The 25,824-nt window shown below is 40.4% G+C and overlaps 1 protein-coding gene across 1 annotated transcript; it reads right to left on the reverse strand.

Moving 5' to 3' along the window:
* Positions 1-25,299, reverse strand: LOC136883191 (uncharacterized). Its single transcript, XM_067155383.2, has 2 exons — positions 25,243-25,299; positions 1-3,552 (listed from the first exon to the last, which is right to left on the reverse strand). Exon 2 carries the CDS (start codon positions 3,544-3,546, stop codon positions 364-366), a length of 3,183 nt encoding a protein of 1,060 aa, XP_067011484.2. The 5' UTR covers positions 3,547-3,552; positions 25,243-25,299; the 3' UTR covers positions 1-363.
* Between the last annotated feature and the right edge of the window lie 525 nt (positions 25,300-25,824).

A 25,824-nucleotide genomic window follows, 5' to 3' on the forward strand; every position in this document is an offset into this window, starting at 1 on the left:
TGAAACAATGCATTGACTCACGTCAGCGCTCGTAGTGGTAGAAACAGGCAAACTGCTAATCTAAGCGACCCGATAACGATGATTAAGGAAAGGATTGTAATTCGTAGGAATAAATAAAGAAAATGTTCTCATCCTTTTTATAGTTTATTTACCGTACCTAAAATTCGTACCTCATATCCCTGGGATATTTTCAACATTGAGTTGCTTCCCTGAGGAGCTAGAATTGTAGATTTTATAAATATTTATTATTTCTGATTTCTTCGTCGTAGTTTTATGCATGATGCTACTAATACGAATAAGGAAAGAAAGAAAGAAAGAAAGAAAGAAAGAAAGAAAGAAAATCTAAAAAGATACAAGCTCGTATTAACATTTCACTCTACTAAGCACTCCATTCACTTGAGACATAATTTCATTTTGCACTTTCTGGATAATGTCGTCTTTATACATATCTATTAGCCATGAACTGATTTTATTTACTAGCCACTGTGGGGCTCCAAGTCCAGTGATGTTCAAATCTATATCACCAAGTTCATTCATCTTAAAGTCATCTAAACTAATTGTACATGTATTATCATCGTTGATAGTAGTCGAGACTTTCACCGACATTGAATTAGATTTCACTTCACCAGTTACTTGCCCTCCCACATCCATGCCGCTGAGTTTTGCCTCATAATGCCCAAAGCCAAATTGAATTTTCCTCAGCGCTATCCCAAAACGTATAGACAATGTATTCTCTGATCTGGAGACTACAACGTCAGCTGTCCTGTACAAGGACGACAAGTCGTTAAACCAGCCATCAGTTGCAGTAAATTCGCCATTCACTTCAATTCCAAACTCTGTTTTGCTAAACTCTTCGCTGATGTCTGGTATAGTCATATTTGCTTTCCCTCTTGCTTTAATGTTATGATTCGTCACGTCTATTATGAAGTCAACCAGATCGTTAAGGTATTGGTCTCCAAAAAATTTCCTATTTAAACATTTTGACTTATTTATTTTAATATATATTAACTGACCCAGTTTTATGAGACCTTTATGTTGCATCTCTTTTTTCTGCACAGAAAATTTTGATTTAAGCTGCATTTTCTTGTGATCGTGATCAGTTCCATTTTGACTTGGATGTGTAACTCCGGGCAGGCTAGAAGAAAAGTGATGCATGGTAGTGTCCCCCCCAAAGTTCCGTTCCACTGTCTTATTGAGGGCATCATTGTTCACTTTTGTGGGAAGTGAGTAAGCACTCTGAGAACCAGGTGTAGGAGAGCTAGACAACAAGTTATTATTCACATCAGATTTCTGGCGTTGTGATGGTTGTTCGATCTCATCGGCCACTTTCTCTAACATCTGTGAAGAAGGGATAGTATTCATTTGTTGAGAAGGTGTAACTGACGATACAATCTGCTCATGTTGGAGGTTTGTACCGTGTATGTTGAAATTCAGTGATCTGACGTTACGAAACTGCCCTAGGTTTCCTACTAATGGCTGCTCTGAATCGTGATTGAATAGACCTGGTTTCTGATATTTTGTTGTGGATGTTGACGGAGAGAGATGTGAAGGATTTATAGATGGTGAACTAGCTGGTATGGTCTGCTGACGACTTTTAAGTTTACCCATTCTTGATCTAACGACAGGATGATGGACTTGAGCTCTCTTGCGTGAATATCTTTGTGACTTAGGAGCTCGGCGTCTATTAAGCTTGTGGATTGATCTCCTCTTCTTACCGGGGTACGTTGTTAAAACACTCTGGGGATGTTTCAGACTGTGATGATCCAGAATTATAGGTGGGAATTCTCGAATTCCTTTATAGGTAAGAAAATAACTTTTTGGGTCCACATCTAAAATTGTTCCCTTTTCATAAATGGGATGGATATCTTCATTTATCTTATTTTGTGTTACATATGTTGACTGGTTTTCTCGAATTTGCCTCCTGCCTGACGTGACTTGATTCATTTCTTTTATTAGCATTTCTAAATCTTGAGTTGAGTGTAGTTGTGTGGTGTTTGGTGTTGTCGAGCTTGTCTTAAGTCCGTTCTCGTAAATGTTAGTGATTATTTTAGACCCGGGAATATAGATATCAATGTCATCCACGTCTGACTGGGTAGTACTTGGAGGCTGATGCGGTGCTTCAGTGGTTGATTGAGGGAGTGTATCTGTTACGTCTGACGACAAAATTGGAATCACTCCATCAGCAGTTACTATACCCACTGGTCCATACGCAAGCAGTGCTCCTTCCACTCTTTGGCTGGTGTGTTGATCCATTATTATCGTGGTTTCTTTCTCAGAAATGCTATGGTCTTCCACATCAAAATACATTGAGAACTGATCTAAATTTTTGTGCTTAGGGACCACTATTCCTTCTGGAACAAATACAACGTAAGCATTTGGGATTGGGTAGTTTGCATCTCGTGTATCACTGATTGGAAATAGTGACTGCATATTTCCTTCTCCCGTATTGAATACGGGTAGCGAGTTAATGTCCTCATGAATAGATGATGTTGAACTTCTCTCAGTTTGCGCATCCGTTTTACTGCCCTGACGGGTAGAATTACCGGGATCGTCCGGTCGCTGAGAACTGTGATATCTCGCTGGAAAAATAAGGTTTCTTCCGGACGTGCTTGATGAAGGAGATTGCTTGCTTGTTAGAATTTGAGAATAATGTTCAATTCCATTGATATTTTCTAAGAAAGTATGTTCTGATCTTTTGCCGGTATTCATATTTCTCTGTATGTCATCCTCAGGTTTTTTTAATGTGCTTCTCTGGATATCTCCGCGAGCTGAGTCGATTCTTCTATCCGTAATGCCTTCAGGTGTGTGAATATGTTGATAACCTGTGAAGTTGGGAAATTTTCTGTTCATTGAAGGTAAATATTTTTCTCTAATATTCTTGGGGTGATCAATTTCGTTTTTATGTTTGTAATAGAAATATTTTGTGGGTAAGGATTCCATTCTGCTACCTTTAGCTTTATCAGGTTTATCAATTGGATTTTTCTGAAAGAATCTATGAGTTGTTGAAGATCTTATGTTGTCAAGGTTCTGGTTTCTTTGAAGTCGTGGAAGGATGGGTGTAATAGGTTCAGATTTTATACTTAACTTTTTATATGGTGAGTGCGGAAATGCCTCCCTTGTATTACTCGAGTAAATATCTGCAATGGCATTTACATTGTCATTATTGTAATAAGTAGATTTTGTTGAAGGATTTGCCCTATTACCAATTGTCTGTCGCTGCTCGTCTGGGACTAACATATTCTTAAATGTATCCGTATTTGGCTGTTCTTCTAGTCTCATTCGACTCTGATGTGACATTATTGGTGGGTATTGATGAGGTGATACACTTTGCGTGTATTTCTTTCTCTTGAAGATCGCGTTATATTCACCAGTGTTAAACAACTTCTCTTTCCCTGGAGACATGACACCAACGTCGGTATCTCCTGGATCCCAGTAGGAAAGCTGAATTCCAGGAAGCAGGTGTCCGCTCTGTCGAACTGGGCGAAGTGCAACAGCGGAGGATGTTATTCCCGATAAGAGCATTACCGTCCACGGGTACAGGAACATCTTCTGCTGTGGAAACAATAAATAAATATGTTAGGATGTATCGTATTACTCATAAAATAAGCCAAATAGGGGTATAGGCTTATAAGACGTGAAAAGAAAAGAGAGATGAAGGAAAAAATGAAAGGAAGGGGGGACTGATGGGATACAGTTTACAGTATTTGTACACCATTACATAATTACCACTCAAAAGAGTAATCTTTCATTCCAGTTCACTCTTTCGTTTTAATGATGAAAACAGTGTTTAGGAGAGAAAGTAGGAGTCCCCAAGCCAGGAAAAACGCAAAATTAAGCTATTTCCTCAATTGTGCCGAAAGGTGAAGGGATAAAGAACCCGGAAAGATCTCAAATTGTGAGTTTTGGATAGCTGTATCAAAATTAAAAAAACTAATTTTGAAAATCACTTCTGGCCTAAATATAATTCCTAATCAACTGGATAATAATAGTAAGAAACTTTAAGAGGATGAATCCAAAGGGACTGGCACACAGAATAGTTGCTCTAAAAGAGCTGATGGAGGTTCACAACGACTTGGAGGAAGTGAGGATTGAGGAGGGAGATATAGGCCTACAGGAAAGAATATTACGGGAATGAGGGATGCATCGGAGAAACTCGTCAAGTCACGCAACATCTCGCTTGAAGAGCGACAGATGAGAAGTCTAAGACTGAGTAACATCTTGAAGGAGTGCAAAGAAAAGGGAATAAGTTTGAGAGGTGGAAGATCTGGTGGATTGTGTAAACGTCGTCCATACATGTCCGTAACGTAGGACATGATAATTATCGTATAAGAGATAATTTCTAAATTTCAAAAATCATACAGAATCACGTGGAATATGTAGGAAAAACTCCAAATTGAAACACTATAACACGGTACATAAGCGTGAAGCATTAAACGCATCCGAAAACTTGATCATTGGAGGAGTACCACTAACTGAAAGTTTAGAAAAACAAGAAAGGAAAATCCTTAGGAAAATATTCTCCCCGGTATGCATGTGATAAAAAGGAGGTCTCCTGAGCTATACCGGCAATGTGAGAAAATGTCAGAGACTATTAGAAGACAAATGACGTTTTATGGCCATATGCATATAATGAACAACGAAAAACTTCCTAAAATCATATTTAATTATGCCTCTTCACTAAAAGTGTAATTGAAATTGAATCGAAATTGAAATAAAGACCTTCAAGAAATCAGCATAACAGGTTAAATTATATGGGACAGCCCTAGCTTTAGAACACTGGAGAACAAACATAGTTTTTACAATTTGCTTCACGTCGCGCCGACACAGATAGGCCTCACGGCGACGATGGAATATGGAAGGCATAGGAATGGGAATGAAGCGGCCATGGCCTTAATTTAGGTATATCCCCATAATTTGTCTGGTGTGAAAATGGGAAACCACGGAAAACCATCTTCGGGGCTGCTGATAGTGGGGATCGAACCCACTATCTCCCAGATGCAAGCTCATAGCTAACCAGACGGCCAACTCGCCCGGTGTACAAACGTCCTTTTGCTGAAAAACCCAAGATGAGAACCGCCACAGTATGGACGGAAGAACGGAAGTAAAAACGCAGTGATGAAGAAGAGACATGAAGAGGATCAGGAGATTCTGGGAAGACAAGAAGGCAAATTCATCTTCTAAATAATCTGCTTGTCATATTCATACATTGGTCTAACCCTACATTTCTTACTGCCTACACTTCCCTCAAAACCCAACTGAACAAGTCTTGGGTGTCTTAAGTTATATCTCTCCTTCTCGTCACATTAGCCAAATCGATGTCGGTGTTAAGCGAACAGGGAACCGAAAATCAAGTAGGGATGACATAAACATGTAAGTGCTCAACTGTAGAAGCATTGTAAACAAAGCAATCGAATTAATTTAATAGATATATACTTACCAGATATTGTAAACGGAGTTGAATCATGGCTGAGAAATGATATAATGGATGCATAATATTCTCACGGAACTGGAGTGTGTATCGTAGAGTTAGGATAGGAATGGTAGGAGGGGGAGTGTTCATTCTGGCGAAAGAAGAATTTGTCAGCTACAAAAACGTTAAGGATGAAAGACATGAAATTCTGGGTGTAAGGCTCATCTCTAAAGATAATAGGCAACTTGATGTCTTTGGAGTGTACAGATCGGGAAAGGGTAGCACTGACGCTGATTCAGAATTATTTGATAAGATAATCAGCTATGTGGGAAATAATATGGAAAGGAATGTGATAGTCGCCAGTGATCTCAATTTACCAAATGTCAATTGGGAAGGTAATGCGAACGATAGGAAGCATGAACAATAAATGGAAAATAAGTTAATATGAGAAGGGCAGCTGATTCAGAAAGTGATGGAGCCAACTAGAGAGAAGAATACTTTGGATGTGGTGCTGATAAAACCAGATGAGCTCTATAGAGAAACCGAAGTGATAGATGGTATTAGTGATAACGAAGCTGTTTTTGTCGTAGTTAAAAATAAATGTGAAAGAAAGGAAGGTCTTCAAATTAGGACTATTAGGTAATACCATATGGCTGACAAAATAGGCACGAGGGAGTTTAAAAATGTAACTATGATCGCTGGAAAATTGTAAATAAAAATGTAAACAGACTCTGGGATGGGTTCAAAGCAATTGTTGAGGAATGTGAAAATAGGTTTGTACCTTTAAAGGTGGTAAGGAATGGTAAATATCCATTATATTATAACAGAGAAGTAAAGTGATTAAGAAGGAGGTGCAGGTTGGAACGAAATAGAGTTAGAAATGGTTGTGGAAGTAAGGAGAAATTGAAGGAACTTACTAGGAAATTGAATGTATCAAAGAAGTCAGCTAAGAATAACATGATGGCAAGCATAATTGATGGTCATACAAATTTTATTGAAAAATGGAAGGGTATGTATAGGTACTTTAAGGCAGAAAGAGGTTCCAAGAAGGACATTCCAGGAATCATTAATGAACAAGGGGAGTAGGTATGCGAGGATCTTAAAAAGGCAGAAGTATTCAGTCAGCAGTATGTAAAGATTGTTGGTTACAAGGATAATGTCAGATAGGGGAGATAAGTAATACTAAAGAAGTATTAAATTTTACCTATGATGACAATGACATTTACAGTAAGATACAAAAGTTGAAAACTAGAAAAGTAGCTGGAATTGATAAGATTTCTGGGATATACTAAAGGCAATGGGTTGGGATATAGTGCCATATCTGAAATACTTATTTGATTATTGTTTGGTTGAAGGAGCTATACCAAATGAAGGGAGAGTTGCTATACTAGCCCCTGTGTACAAAGGAAAGGGTGATAGACATAAATATGAAAGTTACAGGCCAGTCAGTTTGACATGCATTGCATGTAAGCTTTGGGAAAGCATTCTTTTTGATTATATTAGACATGTTTGCGAAATTAATAACTGGTTTCATATAAGGCAGTTTGGGTTCAGGAAAGGTTATTCCACTGAAGCTCAGCTTGTAGGATTTCAGCAAGATATAGCATATATCCTGGATTCAGGAGGCCAAATGGACTGTATCGCGAATGACCTATCTAAGGGATTTGATAGGGTAGATCATGGAAGACTACTGGCAAAAATGAGTGCTATTGGACTAGAAAAAAGAGTGACTGAATGGGTTGCTATATATCTAGAAAATAGAACTCAGAGAATTACGAGTAGGCGAAGCTTTATCTGACCCTGTAATAATTAAGAGGGGAATTCCTCAAGGCAGTATTATTGGACCTTTATGTTTTCTTATATATATCAATGATATGTGTAAAGAAATGGAATCAGAGATAACGCTGTTTGCAGATATTCTGCATAGAGTAATAAATATGTTACAAGATTGTGAGGGGCTGCAGGGTTACCTCGATAGTGTTGTGAGATGGACGGTGCGCAATGATATGTTGATAAACGGGGTTAAATGTCAGGTATGAGTTTCACAAATAGGAAAAGTCCTCTCAGTTTTAATTACAGTGTTGATGGGGTGAACGTTCCTTTTGGGGATCATAGTAAGTACCTAGGTGTTAATTATAAGAAAAGACCTTCATTTGGGTAATCACATAAATATGATTGTTAATAATAAAGGGTACAGATCTCTGCACATGGTTATGAGGGTATTTAGGGGTTGTAGTATGGATGTAAAGGAGAGGGCATATAAGTCTCTGATAAGACCCCAACTAGAGTATGGTTCCAGTGTATGGGACCCTCACCAGGATTACCTGACTCAAGAACTCGAAAAATCCAAAGAAAAGCAACTCAGTTTGTTCTGGGTGATTTCCGACAAAAGAGTAGCGTTACAAAAATGTTGCAAAGTTTGGGCTGGGAAGACATGGGAGAAAGGAGACGAGCTGCTCGATTAAGTGGCGTGTTCCGAGCTGTCAGCGGGGAGATGGCGTGGGAGGACATAAGTAGCCGAATAAGTTTGAGTGGTGTCTTTAAAAGTAGGAAAGATCGCAATATGAAGATAAAGTTGGAATTCAAGAGGACAAATTGGGGCAAATATTCGTTTATAAGAAGGGGAGTTAGGGATTGGGAAAACTTTCCAATAGTTTTCCAATTTCTTTGCGATCATTTAAGAAAAGGCTAGGTAAACAACCGGTAGGGAATCTGCCGTCTGGGTGACTGCCATAAATGCAGATCAGTAGTGGCTGATTGATTGATTCGATTCAGTATCTCTTCATTCGTGATTCCATCTAACCATCTCATCTTCAGCATTCTTCTCTAACACCAGATTTCAAAAGTTTCAATTCCCTGTCTTTCTGAGGGAGTTATCGTCCATGTTTCACTTCCGTACAATGCCACGGTCTAGACGGAAGTCTTCAGAAACATCTTCCTAATTCCTATATCAATGTTCGAAGTGAGCATGTTTATTTTCTTAAGAAACAATGTGACCTTGCCGCGGTGGGGAAGCTTGCGTGTCCCAATGAAGCAGATAGCCGAGCCGCAGGTGCAACCATATAGGACTAACGAATGGTTCATCCAAAGTGGGGTAGCAGACTTTCAGAAGTTGCAAGGGCGGCAGTTTCCATGATTGAGTGATATGGCCTTGTAATAATACTCAACATGGCTTAGCTGTGTTGATACTGCTACACGGCTGAAATCAACGGGAAACTACAGCCGTAACTAACACCCGAGGACATGCAGCTCTCCCTGAATGAATGATTTACTGATGATATCTTCCTTCCAGGTAAAGTATTCCGGAGATAATCTAGTCCCCCATTCGGATCTCCGGGTGGGGACTACACGAGAGGGGGCGATCATCAGGAAGATAGATACTGACACTCTGCGAGTCGGAGCGTGGAATGCTAGAAGGTTGATCGTTGTGGTAGGTTAGAAAATCTGGAAAGGGAAGTGGATATACTGAAGTTAGATGTAGATGGTATAAGTGAAGTACGTTGGCAGGAAGAACAGAATTTTTGGTCAGGCGACTACCGAATTATCAACACAAAATCAAACCGGGAAAATGCAGTATTTGGTTTAATAATGAATAAGAAAAACGGGCATTGGGTAAGCTACTGGGATAAGCATAGTAAAAGAATTATTGTCGTCAAGATAGACACCAAACCAATGCCCACCACAATAGTGCACGTCTACATGCCTACTAGTTCAGCGGATGATGAGGTAATCGAAAGAATATATGAAGAGATGGAAGATTTAATACAATATGTAAAAGGTGACGAGAATCTAATTATGATGGGAGACTGGAATACAGTGGTAGGGCAAGGAAGAGAACGTAATACATTTGGAGGATTCGGATTGGGACAAAGGAACGAAAGAGGAAGTCGGCTGGTTGAATTCTGCACTGATCATAATTTAGTCCTTGCCAATACTTGGTTCAAACGGCTGTATATGTGAACGAGACCTGGAGACACTGGAAGGTATCAAATAGACTTCATCATGATTTGGCAGAGATACAGAAACCAGGTATTGGATTGCAAAACTTTCCCAGGAGCAGACGTTTACTCTGATCACAACGTATTGGTTATGAAATGCCATCTGAAGTTGAAGAAATTGAACAAAGGAGAGAATGAAAAAAGATGGGATCTAGGCAAGTTGAAAGAAAAGAGTGTGAGGGATTGTTTCAAGGAACATGTTACAAAAGGAGTAAACGAAAAGGCTGAAGGAAACAGAATAGAGAAAGAGTGGATAGTCATGAAAAATGAAGTCAGCAGGGCTGCTGAAGAAATATTAGGAAGGAATAAAAGATCAACTAAGGATCAATGGATAACTAAGGAGATACTAGACCTGATAGATGAACGACGAAAATACTATAATTCTAGAAATGCTTGCTTGTTGCTTGCTTGTTGTTTTATGGGGCCTAACATCGGAGGTCATCGGCCCAATTCTAGAAATGAAGAGGGCAGAAAAGATTACAGGCAATTAAAGAATGGCGTGGATGGACAGTGCAAGGTAACTAAGGAAGAATGGCTGAAGGAGAAGTGCAAGGATGTCGAAGGTTGTATTGTCCTAGGAAAGGTAGATGTTGCATACAGGAAAATTAAGAAAACCTCTGGAGGAAGGAAATCTAGGTGTATGAATATTAATAGCTCAGATGGAAAGCCACTTCTAGGGAAGGAAGACAAAGCAGAAAGATGACAGGAACATATCCAACAGTTGTATCAAGGTAAAGATGTAGATAATTTGGTTCTGGAACAAGAAGACTGTTGATGCTGATGAAATAAGATACCCTATTATGAGGTCAGAGTTTGACAGAGCTGTGAGGGACCCATCCAATTTTCGGCAGGATGTTGTTATTCCTATTCGCAAGAAAGCCGGTGCTGACAGGTAAGGAAACTACCGCACCGTTAGTTTAGTATCTCATCCCTGCAAAATTTGTACAGTTATTATTTACAGAAGAATGGGAAAACAAGTTGAAGCTGAGTTGGGAGAAGATCAGTTTGGCTTCAGAAGAAATGTAAGAACACATGAAGCAATCCTGACTTTACGTCTGATCTTAGAGGATCGAATCAAGAAGGACAAGCCCACGTATATGGCATTCGTAGATCTAGAAAAGGCATTCGATAATGTTGATTGGACCAAGCTATTTAAGATTCTGAAGGTGATTGGGATCAGATACCGAGAACGAAGATTTATCAGTCTGCAGTGATAAGAATCGAGGGCTTTGAAAAATAAGCAGCAATCCAGAAAGGAGTGAGACAAGCCTGTAATTTGTCCGCCCTCTTTTCAACGTTTACATAGAACAGGCAGTAAGGGAAATCAAAGAAGAATTTGGAAATGGAATCACAATCCAAGGAGAGGAAATCAAAACCTTGAGATTTGCCGATGATATTGTTATTTTATCTGAGACTGCAGAAGATCTCGAGAAGCTGCTGAATGGTATGGACGAAGTGTTGGGTAAGGACTACAAGATGAAAATAAATAAGTCAAAAACAAAAGTAATGGAGTGCAGTCGAACGAAGGTAAGTGATGCAGGAAATATAAAGTTAGGAAATGAAGCCTTAAAGGAAGTAGATGATTATTGTTACTTGGGTAATAAGATAACTAACGATGGCAGAAGTAAGGACATAACATGCAGACTAGCACAAGGAAGAAAGAGCTTTCTTAAGAAAAGAAATTTGCTCACTTCGAAGATTGATATCGGAATTGGAAAGATGTTTTTGGAGACTTTCGTGTGGAGCGTGGCATTGTATGGAAGTGAAACATGGACGATAACTAGCTCAGAAAGAAAAAGAATAGAAGGTTTTGAAATGTGGTGTTACAGAAGAATGCTGAAGGTGAGATGGATAGATCGAATCACGAATGAAGAGATAATGAATCGAATTGGTGAGAGGAGATCGATTTGGCTAAATTTGACGAGAAGGAGAGATAGAATGATAGGACACATCTTAAGACAGACACCCAGGACTTGTTCAGTTGGTTTTTGAAGGAAGATTAATTGGTAAGAACGGTAGGGGTAGACCAAGGTATGAATATGACAAGCAGATTAGAGCAGATGTAGGATGCAATAGTTATGTAGAAATGAAAAGATTAGCACAGGATAGGGTGGCATGGAGTGCTGCATCAAACCAGTCTATGGACTGATGACTCAAACAACAGAAGAAAGGTCTGCCTTGTTTGTGCTAGTATGTATTTTATGTCTTCTTTACTTCTGCCATCGTTAGTTATTTTGCTAACTAACCAAAACTAACCCCATGGCACTACACCCCTCAAGTGCCTTGTCCTACCATGCGGCTGCTGCTCAGCCTGAAGGCCTGCAGATTACGAGGTGTCGTGTGGTCAGTACGACGAATCGCCCTCACAATCCCCGATCTGGTCGAGAATCGACCGGAGCCTCCGGGTAAGAGACACGCACGCTACCCCTACACCACGGAGCCTGAAATTATTTTACTACCCAATAACTACTCCTGCAATGAGAATACAGATCCTTCGTTACGTGAATATAAGAAAATATTTGATCACCCGGACCTTCCAATTTATGACTACATTCCAAGTGCAATGTCTGGCAGGTTAGAATCCAGACATCCAGCGATAAAGTCTGCTGTTGAAACTTTCAATACGGGCTTCAATACAAATGATCAATGGGAAGGAAAACTGATCCAACATGCACCACCAGTCATTATATCTGTTTTAAATACCCAAATTAAACCTGCTGGTCTTGATCTGCCTCGACGTTCGTGGAAAACTGCCAACAGGATTCGTACAAACCATGGAGTATGTAATCACTTCCTCTACAAATGGAGCAAAATTTCTAATCCATCTTGTGTTTGTGGAGCGACTCCCCAGACCATCCATCACATAGTCCAGCAGTGTAGTATTACGTCATACTAGGGAGATCAGAAGGACTTTCTATCGCTCACTCCAGATACTGTTAACTGGATAGACAAATTGACTCTCACTGTATAAGTGCATACATTGTCATTGTATACTCTGTTTCATGTCTAATAGTAATAACGCCCTAGTTATTTTAGTATATCATTTACATATTGCCAATGTATTGCCATACGCTAAATAATAATAATAATTTCCGCCTCTGTGGTGTAGTGGTTAGTGTGATTAGCTGCCACCCCCGGAGGCCCGGGTTCGATTCGCAGCTCTGCAACGAAATTTGAAAAGTGGTATGAGGGCTGGAAGGGGGTTCACTCAGCCTCGAGAGGTCAACTGAGTAGAGGTGCGTTCGATTCCCACCTCAGCCATCCTGGAAGTGGTTTTACGTGGTTTTCCACTTCTCCAGGCAAATGCCGGGATGGTACCTAACTTAAGGCCACGGGCGCTTCCTTCCCTCTTCCTTGTCTATCCCTTCCAATCTTCCCATCCCTCACCTAGGCCCCTGTTCAGCATAGCAGGTGAGGCCGCCTGGGTGAGGTACTGGTTATTCTCCCCAGTTGTATCTCCCGACCTAATGTCTCACGCTGCAGGACACTGCCCTTGAGGCGGTAGAGGTGGGTGGGATCCGTCGCTGAGTCCGAGGGAAAAACCAACCCTGGAGGGTAAGCAGATTAAGAAATAAATAATAATAATAATAATAATAATAATAATAATAATAATAATAATAATAATAATAATAATAAACCTACTTCCGTTAAGACATCATTTCCTAATCTAATATTGCCTGTATCATTTGACTTTGTTCGCCTGTACTCCATTACTATCGTTTTGAACTTATTATTTTATTTTTTTAAACCTCCGTGGCTCAGACGGCAGCGCGTCGGCCTTTCACAGCTGGATACCGTGGTTCAAATCCCGGTCACTCCATGTGACATTTGTGCTGGATAAAGCGGAGGTGGGACAGGCTTTACTCCGGGTACTCCGGTTTTCCCTGTCACCTTTCATTCCAGCAACACACTCCATTCTCATTTCATAGCATCCATCAGACATTAATAATTCACTTTGGGAGTGGCGAACCCATCGTACTGACAACCTATATATGATTCATTCATTACATCCCTGACCCGGTCAATGACTGGAAAAGTGCTTGTAGGTTTTTATTTTCATTTTTTCTTCTTCTTGTAGGGGGCCTACTCCTTCCGCAAGACTCCGTCCATACCATTCGGCATTTTCTCCAGATATTCTGCAGTTTCAGGCAAAATAACAATATCATCGGCAAATCTCAGGGTTTTGATTTCCTCTCCTTGGATTGTGATTCCTTTTCCAGATTCCTCCTTGATTTCCTTCACCGCTTGTTCTATGTAGAGATTGAAAAGGAGGGAGGACAAACTGCAATCCTTTCTGGATTGCCGTTTCTTATTAAATAGAAACAATGATATATCAAATCAGTTAGTGTCTTGATAGGCCTTGATAGGTCTTGATAGTAATACTGCATTGTGTCGAAGAACAGAAATGCAGTGTCAGACTGAACTTGGGACTAAGAGAGAGCCCAGCATATCAAGTGGACCTGGAATCGAAAATAAGACGAAAATTTTCAATTTTATTTTGAATTTTGAATCTGTGATTATTTCTCTTTCCATTTGTATATAGATTTGTACAATATTCCAAGCATAAGTATGTTAATGACTTGTTTTTAACTGATTTACACTGCCTTCATGAGCTCACTGGATTGCGAACCTGCATGCCATATTGATGGAAGCTGTGCCTATCTGCTGAAGCAGTGGTAAATTTCTGTAGAGGAGGGAATATTTATTCTGGCATTTCTGTGTTGGTAGCATACATTGAGATTAAACCTACTTTTCGCGATCTGTCACACATTAATCTCCTAAAAAAATGTTACATGATCGAACACGGAATCCCAATGTTTTTGTCAACGGTTTAATACGGAACCGCTTGACAAAAACTAAATTTGTAGGAATCAAGTCCATTCATTTTGGTGTGTTTGATGTTGGTGCAACATTCAATTAGGGGAACATCAGAACATGTTCTCGGCGTTCATTTCCTGTTTCAGCATCCTTCATACTGGTTTTAATACTGGCAACATAGGAAAATGACATGCACAACAGTCAAAGCGCATTCTGAATCGCCACCTATGTAATACTAAAAAGACCGACGGAGAGCGTAAAGCTAATAGTTCAACGATCATCAGGTTGGTAAATAAACTCCCGATTACTGCAGTAGAGGGAGCCTACGATTCTAGCAACGAATTGAGGAACTACATAGAACCAACCTTTACAGACGAAATGTTCTGATTTTCTTGTTTAATTTCTTCGGGAAAGTGCGGCAAAGAATCCAAAAACAAGTATTAAACAAGTGGGAAAAAGTACTGATATTAAGAAAAGGTGCAAAAAGGTGCTTGCATTGAGAAAAGGTACAGAAAAGTGCAAGTAAAAAATACAGTTATGGGTGTTCGTTTTATGTTTTCTTTGCAAGACAAGGAAATTTGGGCATTTTAATAACAAAAAATTAAGGTGCAGCACCTAAAATGCCTATCTTTAGTAATAAGCTAAGATATGCATCTACAGCCAGTGAACATGTCAAATATTCAAATATTCAAATATTCTGAGAATATGTTCCTTATATGTAGAATGATTTAAGACTGTATACATAGAACATTCCGAGTCTCTTTAATTGGTGGTTGTGACTGTGAAAGATGTGTGTTCACTTCCAAATTAACTCGGGCGTGAGGTGAAGAAGATAAACTTATTGGTGCCTCCTTAATTAATCTCACTGCACTCGCTTGTCGTGGATTAGAGGCTAACATAAGAAACTGTTCCGTACGAATACTTCGGGCCGCTGCACTGCAAAGAAACGCGAAACGTGAAGATGACATCGATTTTTTTTTGCTAGTGGCTTTACGTCGCACCGACACAGATAGGTCTTATGGCGACGATGGGATAGCAAAGGCTTAGGAGTTGGAAGGAAGCGGCCGTGGCCTTAATTAAGGTACAGCCCCAGCAATTGCCTGGTGTGAAAATGGGAAACCACAGAGAACCGTCTTTAGGGCTGCCGACAGTGGGGTTCGAACCCACTACCTCCCGGATGCGAGCTCACAGCCACGCGCCTCTAACCGCACGGCCAACTCGCCCGGTAGAGATCGATTTAAAGAAAATTAATACGTTATTTAGAAATTGGAAACAATATGCGCAGCGCGTTGCCTGTGACATCAGAGCGACAGAAATCCGAGACGTCTTTCCTCCAAATTGAATCTGTTTTTTTTTTTTTTTCGGAACATTTAGGCCTATACTAAAGGTCAATAGAATGCAAGACTAAAAGAACGTTGTTGGAATTCTGCGAAATTATCCACAGAAAGAAAAGGCTTTCAAAAAGAAAAATAAGAGGTATGGTGCTATGGCTAATGCGGATGTACAGACTGGTCGGAACCAAAGTGAACCTTCTATAAGAGCTGGTCATACTGATAATTTTAATAATAACTGAATGGTGATATTAAAAAGGAAGAGATTCCACTCGCACTAGTTTCCGGTAACCTAAAACAAGATGTTTTACTACAAAACTATCAAACAGATTGAAAAACGTAGTACACAATCAATCAATCAATCAATCAATCAATCAATCAATCAATCAATCAATCAATCAATCAATCAATCAATCAATCAATCAATCAATCAATCAATCAATCAATCAATCAATCAATCAATCAATCACTGATCTGCGCGTAGGGCTTTTTTGCTAGTGGCTTTACGTCGCACCGAGACAGATAGGTTTTATGGTGACGATAGGATAGGAAAGGGCTAGGAGTTGGAAGGAAGCGACACTGGCCTTAATTCAGGTACATCCCCAGCATTTGCCTGGTGTGAATATGGGAAACCACGGAAAACCATCTGCATGGCTGCCGACAGTGGGACTGGAACCCACTATCTCTCGGATGCCAGCTCACAGCTGCGCGCCCTTAACCGCACGGCCAACTCTCCCGATTCATGTAGGACTGTCACCCAGGTGACAGATTTTCTATCAGTTGTTTACCTAGTCGTTTCTTAAATGATTTCAAATTAGTGTAGATGGAAATTTATCAGACATCTCAAACAGTATTCCGTAAGAAAGATGTCAGCTTCCAGACGAAATTATATTTACACCGGCCTGCTTTCAGACCAATGCTATGTGGGGTCAGGATCTCTTATAAGTCAGATGTAACGGACATGAAAATGATTGCTGGTACAAACAGGTGGAGTTTTATCTCCCGTATGCAGTTATCAGACTGTGCTTCATAAATAAGCTTCTGATAAGTTCACCTGCATACACCCCAGCGTCAGTGGGTAGGGTCTGACACATCCCACTCTGAAGAGTCTAGTATCAGACCTAAGACGAAACGCTGGTTAATAGAGCAAACGCCGGAAAAGCCATCCATCTAATTTTTGATCTGATTTTTGATATGCTCTATTGGTGGAAAAGTATCTAATTCCCTCCATGGGAACTTAGAATTTCCAGGTGGGAACAATGGAAGGAGGATACACGGAGTGAGGAGGTAAAGGGTAAGTTAGGAATGAACTCGATTGATGAAGCTGTACTCATAAACCGGCTTCGGTGGTATGGTCATGTGAGGCGAATGGAGAAGGATAGGTTACCTAGGAGGAACATGAACTCAGTCATGAAGGGCAAGAGAGGTAGAGGAAACGACGGTGGTTGGTCAATCACTACTGATCTCCATTTAGGGCAGTCGCCCAGGTGGCAGATTCCCTATCTGTTGTTTTCCTAGCCTTTTCTTAAATGATTGCAAAGAAATTGGAAATTTATTGAACATCTCCCTTGGTAAGTTATTCCAATCCCTAACTCCCCTTCCTATAAACGAATATTTGCCCCAATTTGTCCTCTTGAATCCAACTTTATCTTCATATTGTGATCTTTTCTACTTTTAAAGACACCATCCAAACTTATTCGTCTACTGATGTCCTCTCACACCATCTCTCCACTGACAGCTCGGAACATCCACTTAGTCGAGCAGCTCGTCTCCTTTTTCCCAAGTCTTCCCAGCCCGAACTTTGCCACATTTTTGTAACGCTACTCTTTTGTCCGAAATCGCCCACAATAAATCGAGCTACTTTGGATTTTTCCAGTTCCTGAATCAAGTAATCCTGGTAAGGGTCCCATACACTGGAACCATACTCTAGTTGGGGTCTCACCAGAGACAAATATGCTCTCTCTTTTACATCCTTACTACAACCCCTAAATACTCTCATAACCGTGTGCGGAGATTTGTACCCTTTATTTACAATTCCATTTATGTGGTTACCCCAATGAAGATCTTTCCTTATGTTAATACCTAGGTATTTACAATGATCCCCAAAGGGAACAGTCTTGTAACTTATTTATTACTCTGTACAGAATAACATCATCTGCGAAAAGCCTTATCTCTGATTCAACTTCTTTATACATATCAATGATATGTTTTTAAGGAGATATAGAACTAAACGCTGCCATTGTCCTAGTTACAAATAGAGGATTGTGGAGGTGATTATCTAGAAAGCCAGAATAACGGCCGAGAAGATTCACTGTGCTGACCACACGACACTTCGCAATCTGCAGGCATTTGGCGCTGTTGCACCGTGGGGTTTTGGTTTGGTTTTTTGGAGGTGTTATTGAATTCCCAGAGGCTTGCAGACTGAACGCTGAAAGTATTAACAGTCTATAATGTCCTCCTTGGTCAATTATTCCAATCCCTAACTCCTCTTCCTATAAACGAATATTTGCCCCAATTTTTCTTCTTGAATTCCAACTTCATCCTCTCCTCATTATTTTCCCACTTTATCTTCACCTCTTAAGATTTCCTACTTTTGAAAACTCCACCCAAACAAACACGAACAACCAGTCCCTAAGCCAAAATAATTAATAACACGACATAAAATACACCGACTCGGCTGCGAAATTGTTGTCATATTAGAAATTCAGATGAAACAGGCTTCACAGTGCGAGTCTAACCATGTAAAACAATACATTCAATAACATTCAACAAATTAAAAAATTGAAGCGCTGATTAGCCAACATTTTTAGCAATATATGAGGCTGTGATCTTCTACATAAAGCATCTTGACCGAAAGGTCCTGCCAGCAAGCCTGAATATTGTACAATACATTTTCATTGGGTTCTCATCCTGAAGGTGGGTCACTATTTTATCGACAACTTTTTCACTCATAATTCTTTTGATGAGCAACGATGATGCAAGTTCATCCACAGAAGTACAGTGAGCTGAAAATATCCTGCCCTAGGTTGCGGGTCGACTCTCGGCGCAGTCATCTGTAGATTTACAGGCACTTTACAGAGACCTGTCCTAGGAAAAATGTCTGGCACTGTGGCTTTAATTAATGAGGAGGTAACTTTTCATGGGACAAAAATTGCATTTTTCAATTACTTTCTTCAAAACTACAGCCACATGGCACTACCACCCTCGTGAGCCTTGGCCTACCCGCTGCCTGCAGATTACAAAGTGACACGCGGTTGGCGTGATGTATTCTTTCGTCCGTTATTTTTAGCTTTCTAGACTAGAGTCGCTACTTCACTGTCAGATAACTCGTTAATCATTATTCTCATGCAGGTTGAGTGGACCTTTAAAGTAATATTATTGTCTTTGCGTCCCACTAACTACTTTGTTACGGTTTTCGGAGACACCGTCGTGCCAAAATTTAGTCCCGCAAGAGTTCTTTTACGTGCCAGTAAATCAACCGATACGAGGCCGACGTATTTAAGCACCTTCGAATACCACCGGACTGAGCCTAGATCGAACCTGCCAAGTTAAATAGACCTTTAACTAGCCTTCAGGTGCAGGTAAAAATCTCTGACGTAGACTCGCTACTGATAGACCATACCGCTAGCTTCAAAGAATAAACTTTCCTCTTTAATGTGGTGAAGGAAATACCTATAATTATCTCAAATTCCGCGTATAAGACAGGTCATGTCCCACAATGTCGTATGTTCCTATTTCTTTTTTCTTTTTATTATTTGTGTTACGTCGCACCGACACAGACAGGTCATAAGGCGATGATGGGATAGAATAGTGCTAGTAGTGGGAAGGATGTGCCGTGGACTTGATTAAGGTAAGACAGAGGTGAAAATGGGAAACCACGTGAAAACCATCTTTAGGATTGCGGACAGAAGGGTTCGAACCCACTATCTCACGAATGCAAGCTTACATCAAGTTACGCAAACCGCGTAGCTATTCGCTCGGTTTGCTCATTTTTCATAACTTCCATTCTTACACATGGTTTTTATCATAATCGGTGAAATACTGAAGATATTTGCATGCTGTTTAGCACATCAGTGTGTTTTATTTGTATGACAACATACTCTGTGCTCTTAATATAATTTAATTACATACATCATCATTATATACCGTTATGCCTTTCAGCGTTCAGTCTGCAAGCCTCCGTGAATTTACTAAACGTCACCACGATCCTCTATTTGCAACTAGTGACGTGGCCTTATTTAGTTTTATACCTCTTAAATCGTTCGAAACTGAGTCTAACCATCGTCGTGTTGGGTTACGTCTCAAAACTCACGAGTTTCAAAACTCACGGACTAAAATTAGTTACAAATAGTATCAAAACTCACGACTACAAACTGGTTGCTAAAGTAAACATTCTAATGAGTCTCAAAATTCACGACTCTGGACAGCAGGTGGTTGCGATGACCGCAGGAGGAATGAGGTGCGCGGTGACTCACACCTCTCTTACGACAGGCAGGGGATACTGTGGATGTTATTGTGCTTAGAGTTGACGCCGTATAGGTGACTTGCACGTCTGTGAGGATGAGGCGCTACCTAAGATGAAGTTTAATGCTGAGGACGGCACGAACCCCAGTCCCCGAGCCATAGGAATTAACTAATGAAAGTTCAAATCTCCGACCGACTGGAAATCGAACCCGGGACGCCCTGGGCCCCTTGGACCAAAGGCCAGCATGCTAACAATTTATGCATGCAGTCGGACGACATAAAATTAAAGTAGGTACCGTATATTGCCTGCTGCTAGTTTAAAAGAATCTGTCAATTGGTAGTACTGGGGCTAAGTTCCATTATGCAGCCAGAAGGCGGCATTTACTTGAATAAATAATTTTATTTAGAGATATTAAAGATCAAGACAGTTAATTCACTCATTTAATTTCAACACTTCGATATTCTATTTTTCGTAAGAGTTCATCTATTCGCTTATTTCAATAGGTTGTCTACCCGAAACGCCGGCCCCGTGGTGTAGGGGTAGCGTGCCTGCCTCTTACCCGGAGTCCCCGGGTTCGATTCCCGGCCAGGTGAGGGATTTTTACCTGGACCTGAGGGCTGGTTCGAGGTCCACTCAGACTACGTGATTAGAAATGAGGAGCTATCTGACGGTGAGATGGCGACCCCGGTCTAGAAAGCCAAGAATAACGGCCGAGAGGATTCGTCATGCTGACCACACGACACCTCTAAATCTGCAGGCCTTCGGGCTGAGCAGCGGTCGCTTGGTAGGCCAAGGCCCTTCAAGGGCTGTAGTGCCAAGGGGGGGGGGGAGTCTACCCGAAACACTTAAACCGAAAAAAATTACTCATGACGCATCCGATTATTCTGTGCGATATAACGGAATGATATTTGAAACTCATTCGATTATTTAAATAATCTGATGAAAGTTATTCGATTATTGAAAGTATTCCATTATCCCATCAGTAATAGGGTGGACATTTATCCATTCAAAGAAGAACTGGTCCTGCTCGTGAGTTTTGAGACTGGCCCAGGTAGATAAACCTGTTCTTACTAATCCTCTTCCTGAACTTTGTGAGTTTTGGGACTCGTGAGTTTTGAGACTCGTGAGTTTTGAGACGACACGGTCGTCTTGGTCTCCCTCTACTCCTCTTACCTTCCATAACAGAGTCCATTATTCTCCCAGGTAACCTATCCTCTTCCATTCGCCGACTTATGGGTACAGCTTCATCCATCGAGTTCATTTCTAACTTAGCCTTTATCTTCTCATTCCGAGTACCCTCCTGCCATTGTTCCCACCTATTTGTACCAGCAATCATTCTCGCTACTTTCATGTCTGTTACTTGTAAGTTATGAATAAGATATCCTGAGTCCACCCAGCTTTCACTCCCGTAAAGAAAATTTGGTCTAAACTCAGACCGATGTAAAAATAGTTCGTTCGGAAGCTGACTTCCTTCTTACAGAATACTGTTGATCGCAACTGCGAGCTCACTGCATTAGCTTTACTACACCTTGATTCATTCTCACTTTATTACCATCCTGAGAGAACACACATCCTAATAATTTAATTAATCTATTAATTAATTAAAATTCTAGAAATGGTAATGGAAAAATGGGGAAAACGTGAGTTAATGATTGAGAAAGAAAATGAATTCCCTAAAGGTATATCTGAGATTCTAAATTATGTTGTTTAAATCATGCCGGAGTAAGAAACTCCGACGATAGAACACTGGCTGGCTGAGCTCAATTGGCAGGTTCTATGCCACTTAAGTCCGGTGGTATTTGAAGTTGTTCAAGTACACCAGCCTCGTGTTGGTAGATTTATTGGCATGCAAATTAACTCATTTGCTTCAAAATTCCAGCACCTCGGGATCTCCAAAAACATAAAAATTAATTACTGACATGATTGATTGATTGATTGATTGATTGACTGATTGATTGATTGAAGTAAAATACTCAACATTATCATTAATCTTTCCATTATTTCAAAAAAATTAATCGAATATATAATATATTCGATGAATTGTAGTATTTATCTTTCAAAACCCATTTAAGGTAAGGTAAGGGTTGTTCTGCCCGAAGGCAGGCCCGAACGTCCGCAGAGGTGTTCCTGAGCCGGAGTTTACGTGCGGTAGGGTGGCCAGTTCCTTTCCGCTCCTCCATTCCCTTACCCCCCACCAACAGCGCGTGGCAACCCATCCAACTCCTGACCACGCCCAATGTTGCTTAACTTCAGAGATCTCACGGGATCCGGTGTTTCAACACGGCTACGGCCGTCAAAACCCATTTAACTGTGAATAATTGGTATTTCAATTTGATAAATACGAATACGTATAATTTCCAGGTTTTAAAATAACTTAACATTATTTCATGCTACTTGTTTAAAGTCGAAGGCTTTCGGCGAAGGAAGGATGGGATAGGGCTAGGATGATGTGGAAGGTAACAGCCCCAGCATTTGCCTGATGTGAAAATGGTAAACCACGGGACACCATCTTTAGGGCTGTAAACGGTGATTTTCGAATCCAAGATCTCTGTAACGCAACCTCACAGATGCGTGACCCTAACCACACGGCCAACTTACTCGGCGCAATGTTTTGTTTTAGTAGCATTTATAGTTGTGAAGCTACAACATTTGAATGTCAGTAAAATTTTGAATTTCACTAAATTTCGCCTCGCGAAATGTGTACCACCCCGAATGATCAGCAGTAGCCGAAGGAATAGTAAACATTTAATATTATTAACACTTGAAGTGCGTTCACACCAAGATGTTTTCGTTAACTCTGTTAATAAACAATGTTCATGAACATTTTTGGATGTTAATAAACGAAGTGTCCGCCTCTGTGGTGTAGTGGTTAGCGTGATTAGCTGCCACCCCCGGAGGCCCGGGTTCGATTACCGGCTCTGCCACGAAATTTGAAAAGTGGTATGAGGGCTGGAACGGGGTCCACTCAGCCTCGGGAGGTCAACTGAGTAGGGGTGGGTTCGATTCCCACCTCGGCCATCCTGGAAGTGGTTTTCCGTGGTTTCCCACTTCTCCTCTAGGCGAATGCCGGAATGGTGCCTAACATAAGGCCACGGCCGCTTCCTTCCCTCCTCCTTGCCTATCCCTTCCAATCTTCCCATCCCTCCACCAGGCCCCTGTTGAGCATAGCAGGTGAGGCCGCCTGGGCGAGGTACTGGTCATTCTCCCCAGTTGTATCCCCGACCAAGAGTCTGAAGCTCCAGGACACTGCCCTTGAGGCGGTAGAGGTGGGATCCCTCGCTGTGTCCGAGGGAAAAGCCGACCCTGGAGGGTAAACAGATGATGATGATGATGATGATGATGATGATGATGATGATGAATAAACGAAGTAGCGTAGACTATTCATTAATTTTTCAAGCATGTTAATAAACAAAATTTCTTTCTTTTTTGAATGAAACTTTCCATTAACTTTTCGTGTTTTCGTTAACATTTTCGGTTTGCAGGTGCGTAAGGACGCAATTAGAGCAGTTGAATTCGTAGCGCGTAATGCTATGATTTCTCATTTCTTCTAAAATGTGACTAACAAATCGCAAGCGAAAGTTGTAACGTACAGTACCTTTAATTCTGTATTATATTCTTTCAGCTGTGTTCTACAATATCATTACTAGCTATAATAATAATAATAATAATAATAATAATAATAATAATAATAATAATAATAATAATAATAATAATAATAATAATAATTATAAACTTTCCTCTTTAATGTGGTGAAGGAAATACCTATAATTATCTCAAATTCCGCGTATAAGACAGGCCATGTCCCACAATGTCGTATGTTCCTATTTCTTTTTTCTTTTTATTATTTGTTTTACGTCGCACCGACACAGACAGGTCATAAGGCGATGATGGGATAGGATAATAATAATAATAATAATAATAATAATAATAATAATAATAATTATTATTATTATTATCATTGCTGTTGTATGTATGCCTCACTGTGGTGGAATTTTATTTCAGTTGTATTTTGATTGTGTTTTAATTGTGTCTTCTAGTATTAATTACTGTAGTGTTACTTATGACTTTAATGTATACTAATTGGTTTAGTGTAAGAGAAGGCCCAATGGCCTTAACTACGCCAATAAAGACATTCATCGATCTATCTATCTATCTATCTATCTATCTATCTATCTATCTATCTATCTATCTACCTACAGTAATGTAGATTCATTTCCAGCTTCGCTCCTCGCTGAATAACCCATCCTCCCATAATCACTTGTACATCATCAACATAATACTATCCTAACTAGGTTAAATGAAGATTTTCTTTATTTTGTATCTTTACCAAATCCTTGATATTGCTGTATAAAGCTTCAAACACCCCAGGTACAATAACTGAAACCGGGCGAGTTGGCCGTGAGCGTAGAGGCGTGCGGCTGTGAGCTTGCATCCGGGAGATAGTAGGTTCGAATCCCACTATCGGCAGCCCTGAAGACGGTTTTCCGTGGTTTCCCATTTTCACACCAGGCAAATGCTAGGGCTGTACCTTAATTAAGGCCACGGCCGATTCCTTCCAACTCCTAGGCCTTTCCTATCCCATCGTCGCCATAAGGCCTGTCTGTGTCGGTGCGACGTAAAGCCCCTAGCAAAAAAAAAAAAAAAAAAAAACAATAACTGAAATAGCTTGTTTGGATGCTCAGATAAATAAGTATATACGGTAAGTGAAATGTCTGAGTCACCGGAATGTTAAAGTTATACCTAAAAAAAATAGCCTGTCCTTAGTGGAACCGACTTTCCGATAATCTGCATTATTACTTGCAATTTCCCACCCAATTACTGTCAACAAGAACTGAAGGTTATGTGGCGGCATTCTCATGAAAATTTTGAAAGCCTGTTGCATCATGAATTAAAAGTTCTGACATAAGTGCTCTCTACACACTTAATTCCACTCGCCTTTCCAATATTTTTCCTAGCCACACTTCGCGTCTCCGCTTTTCTCTAATTGAACTCACTGAAATAATGAAAGCTGCAGGTGTAAGCATTTTCTTCCTCTTGACCTTACCCATTGTAACCTCATAAACAGTTATTTTTGTGTTGACACAATGTTGAAGAAGTTTGTTAACAGATGTTTATTAAGATGTTGAGAAATGTTTTCGTTAACATTGTTTATTAACTTTGGTGTGCCGCACATTTTACTTGTGAACTGGATTCAATACAGGTAGTATGTAGGGCACTTACCAGCAGTCAGGAGCGTGTAAGGCACAGCCTTTCACAGTTGATATCGGCTACACAAACAACTCTTCCTGGCTTGTGTCTTGCTCACGCGCGCAGCGGTTTTGACAAGTAGTTGCTCGTCCGTCCATTCTACAAAGGAACTGATTGTATTACGTCACAATCTAATCTGCTAAGCAGAACACTGAGGCACCTATTCATCCCATCGCTGTAAATTGCTTTTAAACTAAAGTGTACCACAAGCAGAGGTCTTGAAATTGACCTGTACTTACAAAGGACTCTTTCGGAAGAGAGAGTTCTTAGAATTGAATGAAGTATCGTAAGTGACGGCTCTTAAGTTTTGATGATGATACCTGACATATTAATCTTGTTATTTTTCCTGTTGTTAAAAGCGTCGTGATATAAACAGGAAATCAGAATTTAATGATAAAATAAAACTAAGCAAAAGTGCGTCTCTGTGATGTAGTGGTTAGTGTGATAAGTTGTCATCCCCGGAGAGCCGGGTTCGATTCCCGGCTCTGCGACGAAATTTGAAAAGTGGTGCGTGGGCTGGAACGGGGTCCACTCAGTCTCGGGAGGTCAACTGAG

This window comes from Anabrus simplex, chromosome 1 (assembly GCF_040414725.1).
Source record: "Anabrus simplex isolate iqAnaSimp1 chromosome 1, ASM4041472v1, whole genome shotgun sequence".
In the NCBI taxonomy this organism is placed as follows: Eukaryota; Metazoa; Arthropoda; class Insecta; order Orthoptera; family Tettigoniidae; genus Anabrus; species Anabrus simplex.